At 42.7% G+C, this 15906-nt stretch overlaps 1 protein-coding gene across 1 annotated transcript in view; it reads right to left on the bottom strand.

Moving 5' to 3' along the window:
* NBAS (NBAS subunit of NRZ tethering complex) overlaps positions 1 to 15906 on the bottom strand; it is a 363078-nt gene that overhangs the window by 237439 nt on the left and 109733 nt on the right. Inside the window, exons 29-30 of the mRNA XM_045011210.1 lie at positions 14495 to 14597; positions 5690 to 5919 (exon numbers count right to left, since the gene is read on the bottom strand). Coding sequence (XP_044867145.1) covers positions 5690 to 5919; positions 14495 to 14597 — 333 coding nt within the window. The remainder of the gene's footprint in view (positions 1 to 5689; positions 5920 to 14494; positions 14598 to 15906) is intronic.

Here is a 15906-nt window from a genome sequence, read left to right as displayed (position 1 = left end):
AATTGCTGAGGTAAACCTCAGAACACTCGGTAGTAGAGGTTGGATAACTGCTCCCCCTTTATAGATCAGAAACTGAAGCACAGAATGTAATGAGAGCCTGGACTTGACTCACAGCCATCTTGTGTATGGACTTAGCATAACCAGCAGCCATCATAAGTTGAAAACAAAAAACTACAGAGTCAGGAGAATTCAACATTGACATAGGCAGATAGAAAAGTATCAGCTGAAGCATTACTAACAGGGATAGATATATATTCACAAAGTCCCGAGAATAGGGAGCGAATGGACAAGCTAACCGTGAGTTTCTGTAGCTTCTTCCTGATAATAAAAAATATGAGGTTTTGCTGTTGTAAGTGTATTCCACTAATGAAGCATAAAGATACGTAGTCCTTGAGAAGTTTTTACTAACTGTGAAAAATACAAAAGCTAATGAGTAGGTGGTCTTAGGCATGTAGATCTCTGTATGGAGTTAGTGGGTTTTTTTCATAACTACCATGTAAGTAAAATAACTGGGTAAGGCATGGATAAAAGAAATCCTCATTTTAACTATATAATGAGGGTTAGAGAACAAGCTCATTGGAACTTAACTCTGGGGTACAGCTCAAGACCAAAGCTGCTAAGATTTTTTAACCCCTGCATGACTAGGTTGTGTAGAAGCTGGAACCACAGATGAGATCGGATCCTGACAGGCCATCAGGAGACTCTGTCTGTTTTATTGGGAGAGTTGAACATGAGATGCTTGGCATGTGTATTCTGTTGATTGTTAATTGCTAAAAAATACATGTACATGTGTAAGAATATTTACTGTGTAACAAAGGCTCTGTCACTGGGACAAGGTCCCGTTAGCCCGCAGCAGGCCACTGAGCCCTCGGATGGGGGTGGGAACAGGTATCATGGAGAGGACAAGTGACTTGGTCACATAGGAACTACAAGATGCTGAACACATGCCTACTTTTAAGTACAAGTTGTGTTTTTTGTTATTTGGGGTTTTTTGTTTTGTTTTGGGGATTTTTTGGTTTTTGTTACATTTTTAAATGTATGTTGATGTGATTGAAGCTGAAGTAATTATTCTGGTTATTTGTATTATGATGATTATTAATATTATAACAGCATCTAAAGGTCAGGGTCCAATTGTGCTGGGCACTGCACAAAGAGCTTTCCATTTCCCCTCACACCAGAAACATAAATTTGACCAGATCAATAAATGAAATATCCTGGTTGAGTTCTGTCTGGATACCAAATTGTATCAGAAGTTAATGGACAATCCATACTGAACTACATTTCTTTTCTGATGGCCAGGGTGTTAACTGTAGGTGTTTCAGGTCCAGATGAAAGATGCATCCCCCAGCTTTAAGAGGTCAGGTATTTTCTTCAGCTGCAATGCGAAGTCCTTAGATACCTAGTAAGTCCAGTGGAGGACTAGGATGACTTCAACTTTCCCCTTTTGTATCCTTTACGTGAACTGTCTTGAAAGGAAACATATTCTTCACTGTCCAGGGCATTTTTTTCCATCATAACGGAGAAGCTTTGATGTCTTGCTATTTCCTGATTTTGGAATGGATATAAACACTCATGCCTCAGTCATAAGCCAACCTCTAACGGGAGGTAAGAGGAGACTTCCTCTATGAGTATCGTAATAACCCACTACATGGTTTCTTGAACCTTCTATTGAAGCAGTTGATACCGGTCACTATCACAGACAGGATACAAGAGATGATGGTCCAACTCAATATGGCTTTTTAAAAAGATTGAAATGTTTATGAGCATTGAAATGAACTAAAGAATGTGTACTATAAGATTTTGGAAAATTTGTGTTCCATATATACTTGTATGCAGAAGTCTAGAGCGACCTTTTTTGTCTTGCAGCATGTTGTTTGTGCTTACCTGCCCAGAAAGGGGCATTTGGATGTGATCTCACAATGATGCCTACTTTTGCATTACGTCAAGTGCATGGTTCTGTGACTTCAGAAGGAATTTCAGCAGGTGCATTTTGAGAAACCCACTCAGGGGATGAAGCTAATACCTAACATTAGCAATTCTAGCCATTGGATGACTCCTCAGGAAATGACTGATGTAATCAAGTTCTGAATCTCTACAATATTTTCCACTGTGGTAAAATTATGGCCAGTGCCATGTCTGTTTTGATCTCTGGGTGAGCAAGTCTCTGCACTGGGATCAAAAACTCTTGATTTTGAAGAATTGGTAGTAATGAATCCTTTCCAGCAGCTGTTCATTTATGAACTGGTCTGTTTCTCTAGATGGGAGACTGACTGGAATGTTGTCTATGAATGGAAATAAGTGTACAACATGCAACTTGTGTCTTGCTGTGACTACCACAAGCCATTCAAGATTCTGGGTGCAGAGGGTGACTCAGAAGGAAGACTCTTGCACAGGAGCGGTGTGCTATTGTATACAAAATGCTTTTTTGTCTTTGTCATGCTAAGGATTTTGCTGGGTTAGAGGAAAATTTATCTAGGTTTCTTTGGAAACTTCTGCTCCAGATTTTCCCTCTGCCAGGGTAATAGTCCCTTCTTTGGTATTCTTGGTTTCAGTAGCAGCTAATGGATTGCTCTGCTAGCTTCAAAAATAAGGGTTGGGGTGCCTCTGCAATGTCAGCTACTAATTTCTCTAATGTTTCTCCTGATAGTTCTTCATTTGGAAGCACAAGATATCTGTTTAGAATGAGTGATGACCATTCATAGGTATTACATGACTTCCTTGTAGCACCAACATAGAATCCATTGCTCATCACAAATCACATCAAGAATTTGACCAAGACAGAACCTGAGACAGCTCATTCCAAGTAAGGATCATATCCCTAGATGATGATCCACTTGCCTGCCGCTAAGTAAGCTTTCCTTACCAAATACATGAAAACCTTTTTGTTTGAATGGCTATGGGTGAGGCTTTTAAATTGTTGTGCAGTGTGTCATGAATTGTATGGTCTATGGGATAATTTGGAAGGAAGTCCCCTTCTGAAGGCGTATCTGTCTTTCACTGGTGATCCCATGGCTGTACCAACCTCAGGCTCCCAAAATGTATGAAATTTCTTTCATTTTTATATAAACATTTTGGTTTAACATTTGGTTTAATTGGATGTCCTCATTTGGATATTATGATGCCCTCAAAGGAGGCATTAATAGGAAAATACCTATCTAATAATTCTTGAAAGGGATAATACTGTATTAATATTAGTAATTTCCTTGCAAGCCACTGACATGCTGTCCTGTAAGAGTCCTGTAGTTTTTTTGGTTTTGCTTTTGATGCATGTCTGGTATTGCTTCCCATGCCGTTTGTAGGGGAGAGGCAGTACACTATATGTCCTGACATGGCAATCATGTAACAGAGAAGGGGTGCTGGTACACATACCTTGATTGTGGAAGAAGCTTGTTCACTGTCCCCAGGAGCTAAAAGGCAGCCTGCCAGCTGTCCCGGGCTGGCTAGCACCCACGTAAGTACTGCAGGAGTAACCCAGTACCACTCAGGATTTAACTGAATCCATCAGGATCAGTTTGAACATAGGAAGGTATTTCTCATTTACCACCCAGTAATCCTATGATGGTGCAGCTTTGTGTAGAGTGGAATCCTCATGTGCCTCTGTTCTGGTCACAGACTGCCTGAAGTGCTCCTGAGGCTTTCATATGGAGCCTGAGGAGGGGTGGAGAGAGAGAGAGAGAGAGAGAGACCTCCCCACCTTCCAGAGTCTGCGCCTCTTTTCGTGGCACATCAAGGGGCTATGGCTGATGATCAAAATACTCAATTCCCATTCTGCTGCTGCCTGAATTCTGAGCCCCTTTCCCTTGCAGAGCCAGAGTGCTGGACGGACTCCACATATGCAGGGATTCACAGGAGGAACAGGCTCTTCTGCATCCCCAGACATGCTGCTGGTGTGGGAGGGGCAGCATCCATGATACAGAGCACAGAGAGACTGTGTAGGAGAAAAGCCCCAGCAAACACTTCCTCAGGGGGAGAAAGATTTTCACTCCCCTTGTTCATTTAACAATACTAATCTCTGCCTTGCAAAGGATACTTGCTTTTGCATCTTTGGGATTCAGTCTCTGGGATTTGCAGGACTTACCCCTGAATATCATGAGAATCCCCTAGTTCACAGTGGGAGGAATGGGAGCTTCTTTCCCCAGGGAGCAGAGGACCCACTTCAGAACTGGGATGGGGGGACTTTGGATTCTTTCAAGCTTTTTTCCCCCTCCTGCCCAGCTCTGTTGCAGGACTTACCCCCCTGAGCTGGCTGGATAGCTTCCTCCTCCTCAGACTTTCTCCCCATATACTCAGAAGCTCCTGATTGGGCTTTCTTGTGTTGGAGCCACAGTTCACTGGAGCAGGGTGGGGACCTGACATGTCAGTTCAACTCTGAGCACTGTGCCCTGGCAGTGCAAAGTCTGGCTGTCTGTCTGCGAACAGGCACAGTATTATTCTCCCTTCATAGAGCCTATAAAGTGCTGCCTCAGTTACATGAGCATGGCTTAGATCAGGGATAGGCAACCTATGGCACATGTGCCTAAGGCGGCAGGTGAGCTGATTTTCAGTGGCACTCACACTGCCCAGGTCCTGGCCACCAGTCCGGGGGGGGCTCTGCATTTTAATTTAATTTTAAATGAAGCTTCTTAAACATTTTAAAAACCTTATTTACTTTACATACAACAATAGTTTAGTTATATATTATAGACTTTTAGAAAGAGACCTTCTAAAAACATTAAAATGTATTACTGGCACGCAAAACCTTAAATTAGAGTGAATAAACGAAGACTCGGCACGCCACTTCTGAAAGGTTGCCGACCCCTGGGTTAGATGTTTGTGGGACAGCTCTTCCATGCCCTAGTGTGATCAGAAGGATCTGACAGGGGGGCACTGCAACAGCAGATCCAGGTGGTTGAAACCACCATTCTGCTATTTACCCAATGTAGAGAAGGAGGAGGAGGATCATAAGTTGCAACTGCACAAAAACAAATAAAAATAAAAAGTTTAAAATAAAATGGTCAAGAAAAATGAACTGCCACCTTGTTTCACTGCCAGAGGCAGAAAGGCTGGTAACCTGAAGTGAAGAGCAATGAGAGAGTGGAGTCTCCTGCAACAACATTGAACCTCCTCCAAATTCCATAGCTGGGGAGGATTAGATCATTAGTAATCAATGAGGTGAGAAGCTGTGCAACAGAAAGCAACTTATCCCAGCCAGACAGACTCTTGTACTTTCATGTCTTCAAAACTGAATCAGAAGAAAGTACACGCATCTCCATCTCATCTCGGAGAAACTCACATTAAAAAAAAAAAATCCAAACATTTATTGGTATTGCATTATTCTTCTCCACAAACTCTCTCCATTAGTGTCTTGCTTATGGCATCCCTTGTAATGCTAGACGTGACATAGGAATCCATGGCTCCAAGGGGCCATTCTAGCAGCCAGGAACAGTAGGAGTGAACAGATGCTCCAGCAACACCCCTTTCCTTCCAGCTATGCCCCACTAAGCCAGTTGTTGCAAAGGAAGTTTGGGGCTCCTCAGAGAAGCTGTGGTTACAGCCCTTTTATCCCCCACTTGCTTTGCACAAAGGGACAGATTGTAGACGGGAATCCGGCCAAAACTCTTTTTCAGTAAAATTCATCATCTACTACATTTAAAATAAAGGAACCAAAGGTAAAGAATATTGAAGAGAGAGAAAATGTGTTTTACTATACCTGGCCAAATCCATGCAGCTATCAGTCAGACTGGTAGAAGAATTGAAGTATTCTCTGCTAGCAGCCAAAACCAGTTTGATGCTTTTCTCATAGCTGACTCTATACCGTGGTTTTCCTTTTGAGACAACACCAACTGGTGGATCCACAGACCAAACACTGCAATGCATCATTTCCCCAGCTAGGTGTATATTTTCTAGATGGCTTGAACATAGAAGGCTTTCTGTAAATATCTGCAAAGTAAGATGGGTAAATTTGTTATAGTAGCTTCATCCAAAAAAAAGTGTATTGTTTTCTGTGGGACCAAGCCATCTGAACATAAAGGTTCCTTGTAATATGTTGGGAGAAAATGAATTTAAGATGTATCTGAAAAATTATTCCAGGATTAATATTTGCATAAATAATTTTAAAAGTATTTTAACCACAAAAGCAGAATTAGGACAATTATTCCCATCTTTCTCTTTTTGTTTTTTAATTGCAGTACAAAATTTAGTTCTGCTACCACACTAATTGTTAACTTCAAAATAAAATCTTTAGTGAAACTCAACAAGATTTAAAAAAATTCAAATGATAGCATTTTGCAATTACAAAATATTTTACAATTCAGAATTGACCCACATTAGAGGCAGAATTTTTGAGGTGATTATTTTTTATTTGTTTTTATAGATAGGGCTTAAAAACTAGAAGGATAAAATTCTATACCTTAATATTTAATTAATATTTTTATTAATAGTGTTGTGTATAGATAATATCTAGCCATTTGTGTAACAATATGCATGCATGTTTATAAATTAAAAACTCAGTTCAAAAAGGGCCACTTCTTCCTCCTAATATATTAGTTATGTTTGCTGCAAATTTGAAATTAAACAAACACATGCTTTGGATGGAATTTTAAAAAAATAGTTTGCTGCTAAGCAATACCACAAAACCAACCCCTGATAACATCAAGATTTACAGAAGTGCTTAACTTTACACACTGTAAACAGTCCCATTGAAGTGTGTAAAGCTAAGCACATGCTAAAGTCTGATCCTCGTGCTTTTGCTGCAGTTTTACTGACTCCTCCCTCATCATCTGTTCCTGAAGAAACATAACCAGGGGTCTAATTAAATCACGGAGAAATCACACATTTTTCACAGGCTGGTCACACCATAAATAGCAAATTTCACAGATGTGTTCATACAGTAAATATACAAGTATTGTACTGCACTATTAGGCTTGTAAGCCTCCCTCTCCCCCCATACCATGCCAACCTGACTTCTGCGCTGGTGCTGACGGCAGCACTGCCTTCAGAGATGGGCACCCAGCCAGCAGCCACCACCACTCTCCAGCCACCCAGTTCTAAAGGCAGCACAGAAGTAAGGGTGGCAATACTGCACCCCCCACTACCACAGCCGGATTTTGTGGGGAGACGAGATTTCATAGTCCGTAAATTTGGTAGGGCTCTAAAACATAACATATTTAGGTTCATAATATTAAAATCCTCATCATGTTTTATTTTTTTAATTTTAAAACAAGACTAATCTTCAAAGTATGAAATAATGAATGTTAATATATCAAGATATTTGCCATGAAACTTTTAACTATTTTAGCCTTAGGCCAAAAAGCTGTGATTATTTAAAATGTACTTAAAAATGCATAAATTCCCTTTAAAAATAACTCAAATCGGTGAATCATATTTTTTCCACAAAATAAGAGACCAGTACAATCCTAATTAACAAGAACAAAAAAAAATATTTTAACACTAGTTATTATAACTTTGCATCAATCAAAAAGTTTAATTCCATTACATGATTTTTTTCTTTGCCCCAAAATTTATATCATTAAATTTAAAACAGTGCATCTGTAAGCAAAATCTGTATTTGTAGACACTCTCATACTATAGTTATGATCACAACAGAAAAAAAAATGACATATCGTTTATTTTATTCTTTCAAATCTATATGTCAGGACAGAATGAGCTCTACTGGAAGCACACATAAGACTATATAGAGACCCAGAGACACCTCACCCTCATGACAACAGGTTGCAACATTCTTACATATGCCCTGCTCTCGTGCAAGTCAAACAATTTGCATGGGAGATAACTTGTAAGATAACCATATCCAAAGTTCTGTGTCTCATTCCTACATCTAAAACCATTCATCAGGGAAAGCTGAAACATAGGCAGAAAGTAGCTACCATAATACTGGCAATAAACCATTTTAATCTCCATAAGAATATATCTGACCAGTAAACAATTCTTAGTACGTATGTGTAACCTGCTTGAACATAGAAATTTGTAGATAATGATCTAAGGCAAAAAGTATCAATAAATCAACGAATAAAGACAAGAGAGTAGACCAAAAAGCAGATTGTTGGATACGGGTCCCATTCTCCAAAAGTTTTTGTTTCAATCAAATAACACAACACACTTCACAACAGAGTCCCAACACAAACGTCCCAACGTTGATACAGAAGCCACCTTACAGGCCTATTCTTTTTCTAATGTCATGCATGATTTTCAAACAAAAGATATTAATTTACCAGTTCTGAGTGTTAATGGACGCTAGAAATACATTAGAACCTCAGAGTTACAAACACGAGTTATGAACTGACCAGTCAACAACACATCTCATTTGGACTGGAAGTACATTATCAGGCAGCAGCAGAGACCAAAAAACAAACAAACAAAAAACCCCAAATACAGTACAGTACTGTGTTAAATGTAAACTACTAAAAATAAATAAATAAAATAAATAAAGGGAAGCCAGCCTTTTTTCTTTTGCACAGTGAAGTTTCAAAGCTGTATTAGTCAATCTTCAGTTGTAAAACTTTTGAAAGAACGACCATAACATTTTGTTCAGAGTTATGAACATTTCAGAGTTGCAAACAACCTCCATTCCCAAGGAGTTCAAACTCTGAGGTTCTACTGTATGTTCTAGTTGCAACAAAATATGCATACTATCAGACAATGTATAGTCCAACTGTTTTAATTATCTAGTCCATTATTTCATTAAATGAGGAATGCCTTCTGACATACAGCGTTTTTCTTGACATGGCTTAAAAATGTATAACTGTAGAAAAAAAGTGACATTTCAATTTCTAGTTTAAGTCTCATATGCTTTTTTTTCCCTTTAATTCCTTCAAAACTGTTCAGATTTGCTTTCAGAACTTCTCCCAAGAGCAGGAGAGACTGGCAGCTATATGCAATTAATTCTGGAAACTGTAATGAAAAAAAAAACCTTACAATAATATTAAACTTTCAAAAGATGTCAAGATTTCAAGATAAGTAAGCCTATGCACAGTGTAATCTAAATGCTGAACTGTACTGTATTAAAGTGAATATGCAAATAAACAGCACTTATCAAAATAAATTCCACTTCAGCATAATAACAGCCCTTCACAAACTCTAATGACCAGCATGTCTTGGGTTTATACATATGCAGATTATTTTCTGCCGAAATTGGATTTCATGTTTCACTTTAAATCAAAGAGGAAAATATCTACACACAGTCCTGTATGTACTGTGGGTGACATTAAAACGCTTGGCTGAATACAAAGTTCATGTTTAATTAAAACGTAACATTTAACAAAAATATAATTTATCTTTAAATTACATTTATTAGTAATCAATTGCCTAAACTTCTATTTATTACGATATCTATGAATCAAAAACTATAGATCTTATAACTCTTAGGCCTTGTCTACACTACAAGACTATTTCGAATCTACTTAAGTCGAATTTGTGGATTCGACCTTATGAAGTCGAATTTGTGTATCCAGAGTAAATACACTAATTCGAATTTCTGAGTCCACAGTAACGGGGCTGGCGTCGACTTTGGAAGCGGTGCACTGTGGGAAGCTATCCCACAGTTCCCGCAGTCCCCGCTGCCCATTGGAATGCTGGGTAGAGCTCCCAATGCCTCCTGGGGGAAAAATGTGTCGAGGGTGCTTTTGGGTAACTGTTATCATTGAACCGTCAATCACGTCCTCCCTCCCTGAAAGCTCCGGCGGGAAATCTGTTCGCGCCCTTCTCTGGTCGGTTACAGCGCGGACGCCACAGCACTGCGAGCATGGAGCCCGGTGCGATCATCGCTGCACTTATGGCCGTTGTCAATTCCTCGCACCTTATCGTCCACCTCTTCCACAGTCAGCTGCTGAGAAATCGGGCGAGGAGGCTCCGGCAGCGCGGTGAGGACAGGAATTCACAGAGTGGCGCAGCCCTCTCACAAAGCAGGGTATGCCGCGCCGTGGAGATCATGGTGGCAATGGGTCAAGTTCATGGTGTGGAACGGCAATTCTGGGCCCGGGAAACAAGCACGGACTGGTGGGACCGCATAGTGTTGCAGGTCTGGGATGAATCACAGTGGCTGCGAAACTTCAGGATGCGTAAGGGCACTTTCCTTGAACTCTGTGACTTGCTGTCCCCTGCCCTGAAGCGCCAGGACACCCGGATGCGAGCAGCCCTGAGTGTGCAGAAGCGAGTGGCCATAGCCCTCTGGAAACTTGCAACGCCAGACAGCTACCGGTCAGTAGCGAACCACTTTGGCGTGGGCAAATCTACCGTGGGGGTTGCTGTGATTGAAGTAGCCCACGCAATCGTTGAGCAACTTCTCTCCAAGGTAGTGACTCTCGGAAACGTCCAGGACATCATAGATGGCTTCGCCGCGATGGGATTCCCAAACTGCGGTGGGGCTATAGATGGGACTCACATCCCTATCCTGGCACCAGCCCACCAGGCCAGCGAGTACATTAACCGAAAGGGCTACTTTTCAATGGTGCTGCAAGCACTGGTAGACCATAGGGGACGTTTTACCAACATCTTCGTTGGGTGGGCGGGCAAGGTTCATGACGCGCGTGTGTTCAGGAACTCTGGTCTGTTTAGACGCCTCCAGGCAGGTACTTTCTTCCCGGACCACAAACTAACGGTTGGGGATGTGCAGATGCCTACAGTGATCCTCGGGGACCCAGCCTACCCGCTAATGCCCTGGCTCATGAAGCCCTATACAGGCGCCTTGGACAGAGAGAAGGAACTCTTCAACTACCGGCTGAGCAAGTGCAGAATGGTGGTGGAGTGTGCTTTCGGACGTCTCAAGGGGAGATGGCGGAGCTTACTGACTCGCTCGGACATCAGCAAAAAGAATATCCCCGTAGTTATTGCTGCTTGCTGTGTGCTACACAATCTCTGTGAGAGCAAGGGCGAGACCTTTTTGTCTGGATGGGAGGTTGAGGCAAATCGCCTGGCTGCAGTTTACGCTCAGCCAGACATCCGTGCCGAGAGAATATCCCAGCGGGAAGCGCTGTGTATCCGGGAGGCTTTGAAAGCAAGTTTCCTCGGAGAGCAGGGTAACCTATGACTCTCCACTTGCTTTCAAGAGAAACTGACCCTGGGCCTGTGTCTGTATGTGTCGATTTCGATCTGCGGTTACATACCCCGTTCTCCAAGTTTCCCCCACTTCCAAAGCACGTTTTAAAGCAAATTAATTGTTACACTCATTATTAATAAATCTTTGTTTTACTTTGCATTTCTGTTCAGGTGTTGAAACATGGACGCATACTGTGCTGGGCACGGTGTGCACTGATGTACAGACCGCTTGTTCCATAGAGGAATGACATCCTCCTGCTCCTACATAGGTCTCTGGGGTGGGGGACGGTTGCAAGTGGTTGTGCATGAAGGGGAGGGATTGCAGGAAGGGGTGGGTTTGCAGGAAGGGGCGAGTGGTGCCTTCTTTGGATAGGGGTTTGGATGACGGCAGTGGGCTGCGGGTTTGGGCGTAGGAAGGGGTGAGGGGTGTGGGGGAAGGGTGAGTATCTGTCCATGGATGAGGGCTCTTGTTGGGGCTCAGGGCAGCGGAGAGGCTCGGTGCTACGGTGGAAGTGCATGGTAAGGGCAGCATGCCTTAACATTAAGGGGGTGGCAGGCGCTAGGACCCTGGACAAGCATACACATCACAGAATGACCCGGGGCAGCATACACCACACAGAGTGACCCTGGTGCCTACTGACTGCAGTGTGTGTGTGCCCTGCAGTTGATCATGCCCCCAAGTCTGTACCCTGGTAATGTAGGCTATACCGTGCAATTATAAATCCCCTCCCCCCCCATACACAAAAAAATCCTCTGACATGAAAGACGTGACCGAAACAGTGAATAACAGCAAACAGCTTTTAATAATCTAATACACAGTGGGGGGATGAAACTTGGATTTGGGACTGGGTGAGCCTGTAAGGGAAGCACTTCTACAAATGTATAGCGTGAGAGGTGTGTGGTACATTAGCGCTATGCAGTGGTGCAGTGACAGTTCTCACGGCCCCTACCGCCCCTCCATCTTTGTACTTTTGGGTGAGGGGGGGCAGGACTTCTTGGCGGGGGAGGGCGGTTGCAGATACACTGCAGGGGGGCTCTGTCCTCCTGCCTGCGGTCCTGCAGAACATCAACAAGGCGCCGGAGCGTGTCCGTTTGCTCCCTCATTAGGCCAAGCAGCGTTTGATTCGCCTGCTGGTCTTCCTGCCGCCAGCTATCCTCCCGTTCGATGTGTGTGCGATGCTGTTGACATAGGGTCTCCCTCCAGTGTCTCTGCTCTGCCGCCTCGGCTCTGGAGCAGGCCATCAGTTCCGCAAACATCTCGTCCCTAGTCTTTTTCTTTCGCCGCCTAATCTGCGCCAGCCTCCGCGAGGGGGATGCCGGGGCAGTCCGGGAAAGAGCCGAAGCTGTGTGATGGGAAAAGTAACTGATTTCCTTGAACAGATACATGTTTGCGAACAGTGAACACAGTCTAGTCAGTTTCTCTGAACAAGACCATACAGGGCAACAAGTCTCACGAGATCTCAGGACAAGTTCGAGATTTCGGAATACGCTCTCATTGGCTGCAGCATTGCACAGGAGAGCGGACAAGTGGGGAGAGACAGCTGAATCCGTCTAGCAGACAGTCCTGGTAAGCCTTACAGTACATTCTGCTTATCAGTTAATGGATAGCTGTGCCCTCCCGCTAAAGGCAATCTGGAAATCATATACTCTGACCCTTTTCCAGCCACTCCCACCAGTGCACGGGAAAGATCAATGTATGCTTTTCCTATGTGGCCTACAACACGTGGCTGTTAAGCGAGGGTCATTGTTATGCAAAGTAAAAGTCAACCATTCACAACAGTAACAATACACTAATTGCCCTAATTAGATGCAGCATTTCATGAACGAGATCACCCTGATGCGGGTCCCTCGGAGTCACAAAGAGCGGATGCTAAGGGAAGCCCTGCAGAGACCAGGACCATATGCGGCCATGCTTGTGGAGGCGATGATTCCCATCTACATAAGGATGTCCTGGCGCAGAAGAGTGTGCTTCCACGGAGCACCCAACAAGGCACCTCTCCCCAGGAACCTCCTGCGGAGGCTTTTCGAGGACCTAAATGAGACCTTTCTTGAATTGTCCCTGGAGGATTATTGTTCAATCCCTATATGTGTGGACCTACTTTTCATATAGTTTTTCATTGAAAATTTTATATATAGCATTTCTATTTTTTTATACCTGTTTTATAAAAAATAAAAGTTTACATGTTTATAGCACTTACCGCCTGATCCTTCCCCTGATTCAGAGTCCGGGTTAACGGCCGGGGAGGGTTGGTAGGGGATCTCTGTGAGGGTGATGAAGAGATCCTGGCTGTCAGGGAAAGCGGTTTTGTGTTCGCTGTCGCCTGCGCCGTCCTCCACAGACCCTTCCTCATCTTCCCCATCGGCGAACATCGAGGAGGAACTGTCCAGGTTCACTATGCCATCCACTGAGTCCACGGTCACTGGTGGGGCAGTGGTGGCAGACCCACCTAGAATGGCATGCAGTGCCTCGTAGAAGCGGCATGTCTGGGGCTGGGCTCCGGAGCGTCCGTTTGCCGCTCTGACTTTTTGGTAGCCTTGTCTCAGGTCCTTGATTTTCACGCGGCACGGCATTGCATCCCGGCTGTATCCTTTCTCTATCATTGCTTTGGAGACCTTCTCGAAGGTCTTTGCATTCCGCTTGCTGGAGCGCAGCTCCGACAGCACAGACTCCTCGCCCCACACACCGATCAGATCCAGGACTTTCCGGTCTGTCCATGCTGGGGACCTCTTTCTATTCTTGGATTGGCCGGACTCCTCTGCTGGAGAGCTCTGCATCGTTGCAGGTGCTGCGGAGCTCGCCCCGATGTCCAGCCAGGACGTCAGATTCAAAGTGCCCAGACAGGAAAATGAATTCAAATTTTCCCGGGTCATTTCCTGTGTGGCTGGTCAGAGAATCCAAGCTCCGACTGCTGTCCAGAGCGTCAACAGAGTGGTGCACTGTGGGATAGCTCCCGGAGCTACTAAGTTCGATTTGCATCCACACCTAGCCTAATTCGAGCTAGCCATGTCGAATTTAGCGTTACTCCACCTGTCGGGGTGGAGTACCAAATTCGAACTAAAGAGCCCTCTAGTTCGAATTAAATGGCTTCCTGGTGTGGACGGTTGAGCGGTTAGTTCGAATTAACGCTGCTAAATTCGAATTAAAGTCCTAGTGTAGACCAGGCCTTATATTCCTCAAGTAGTTCAGTCTTTTGAGTTAAATGAATAGAACCTCATGCTGAGGGACTGACAGGAGACTACATGGACTGCAGATGAAATGTATCAAAGGAACTCCCTAACAGAAACTTCTACTACGCTGGTTTCAATGGTAGAGTTCACAGACAGCAGGTAATATTTCAGTACAGCATGTGAATATTTACTCGTGTCAATCTCAGTAACACAAATGAGAACAGCAGTACAAAGTGAGACAATTTATTCGGATATTGATTTGTAGAATAAAAATAGAGGAGTGGGCAGAAATCACCTCATAGCAAGTGTCTGGCTCTAAGCACGTGTAGACATTCTGCTGCATATCCAACATATCCTGCAGTAACCCTTTCCAGTGCATCTCACTGACTGGTGGCTGCCTAAATAAATAGAAAAAAATATATCAATATTTATTGTCCCCCTTAATGGGATGTTAGCTAAAGAAAGAACAAAGGGAGATGATGCTAGAGTTCCATCTGTGACCCGACATACCACATTTTTTTTTTCAAGTAAGCATTCACAAAATCCACCAGTGAGGAGCTATTTGTTGAGCTATTTCTAACAGCACCCAAAAAAGTTGGGTAATCATAATTCTGAGCCGTCAACTTTGGATTATTGCAGTAAATTTAATGCAAGCTACCAAAAAGCATGATATACGTTGCCTGCAACCAGTGGAGACAGCATTATTATTTTTATTTAAATGTTATTTTAATTTGGTGGGAGGAGTTTAGAAGGCAAGATTCTACTAAGCTGTCTATTGGTTCACTATTTGCCAGACTGCTTTTTGATTGTGAATTGACACTGATGTTAGCATTTTCTCTATATTCTTGATATTTAAAGTATTTAACCGAGCATCTGACCCTAATAGGTAAGGTAGTAAGACATGGGGGTCCAAGAGCCAAGGATCTATACAGATGAGAGGTACTTTTCTTCTACAGCACCATCTTACTTTAGGAGGGACACTGATTTGGTCTTTCCGAGCTATTTTAAAAAACTCTTAAGAAGGCTTTCAACATGCACCAGCTATACACTACCCATCAAAGCTGATGGAGATTTTCTTAGTAAGAGAAGTAGTAATTACAACAAACACAAAATGCTGCTTTTTCTCAAGACTTCAGCAATCTGATTTCTCTGTTCTCAATGAAAGGTGTACAATAACTTAGCTACAGTAAGATGTAACATGAAAAATAAGAGTATTTTCCAAATAAAAAAAATCACTAAAAGAAGAAATGGCAGATTCAATTATTGCTAAATACCTGAATTAAAATTACTGATACAAAAGCTCATAAGAAAATCATGTGAAGCCAAAAAAACCCTAAAAATTCTAAAAGATGCTATTTCATAAATTCTGCACTTTCTGTAGAACAGAATTAGTTTTAAAGGACTTTATTTCCAGTAAATTAGTTTTATTGTTCATTTTTAAAGTACATACACTGGAAGTATTTTCTCTGCCAATATGCCTTTTAAGCTTGCTTAACTGAACAGAACAATGATACCGAAATCAGTCTACAATATTCTTGCAAGAGGTAGTATTTTAAGCAACAACAAAAAGCAGTGAAGTACTTATAGTCAATGTTCAATTTCACGTTAACAAGTTTGTTTTATGGATATTGTATTAAGGCTAAGAGTAAAAAGTACCATCATATTGGTGTATAAAGGTGAAAACGTGCATTCTCTGAACATTAACAT

This window comes from Mauremys mutica, chromosome 3 (genome assembly GCF_020497125.1).
Source record: "Mauremys mutica isolate MM-2020 ecotype Southern chromosome 3, ASM2049712v1, whole genome shotgun sequence".
In the NCBI taxonomy this organism is placed as follows: domain Eukaryota; kingdom Metazoa; phylum Chordata; order Testudines; family Geoemydidae; genus Mauremys; species Mauremys mutica.
This window is presented reverse-complemented; position numbering and strand designations above follow the sequence as displayed.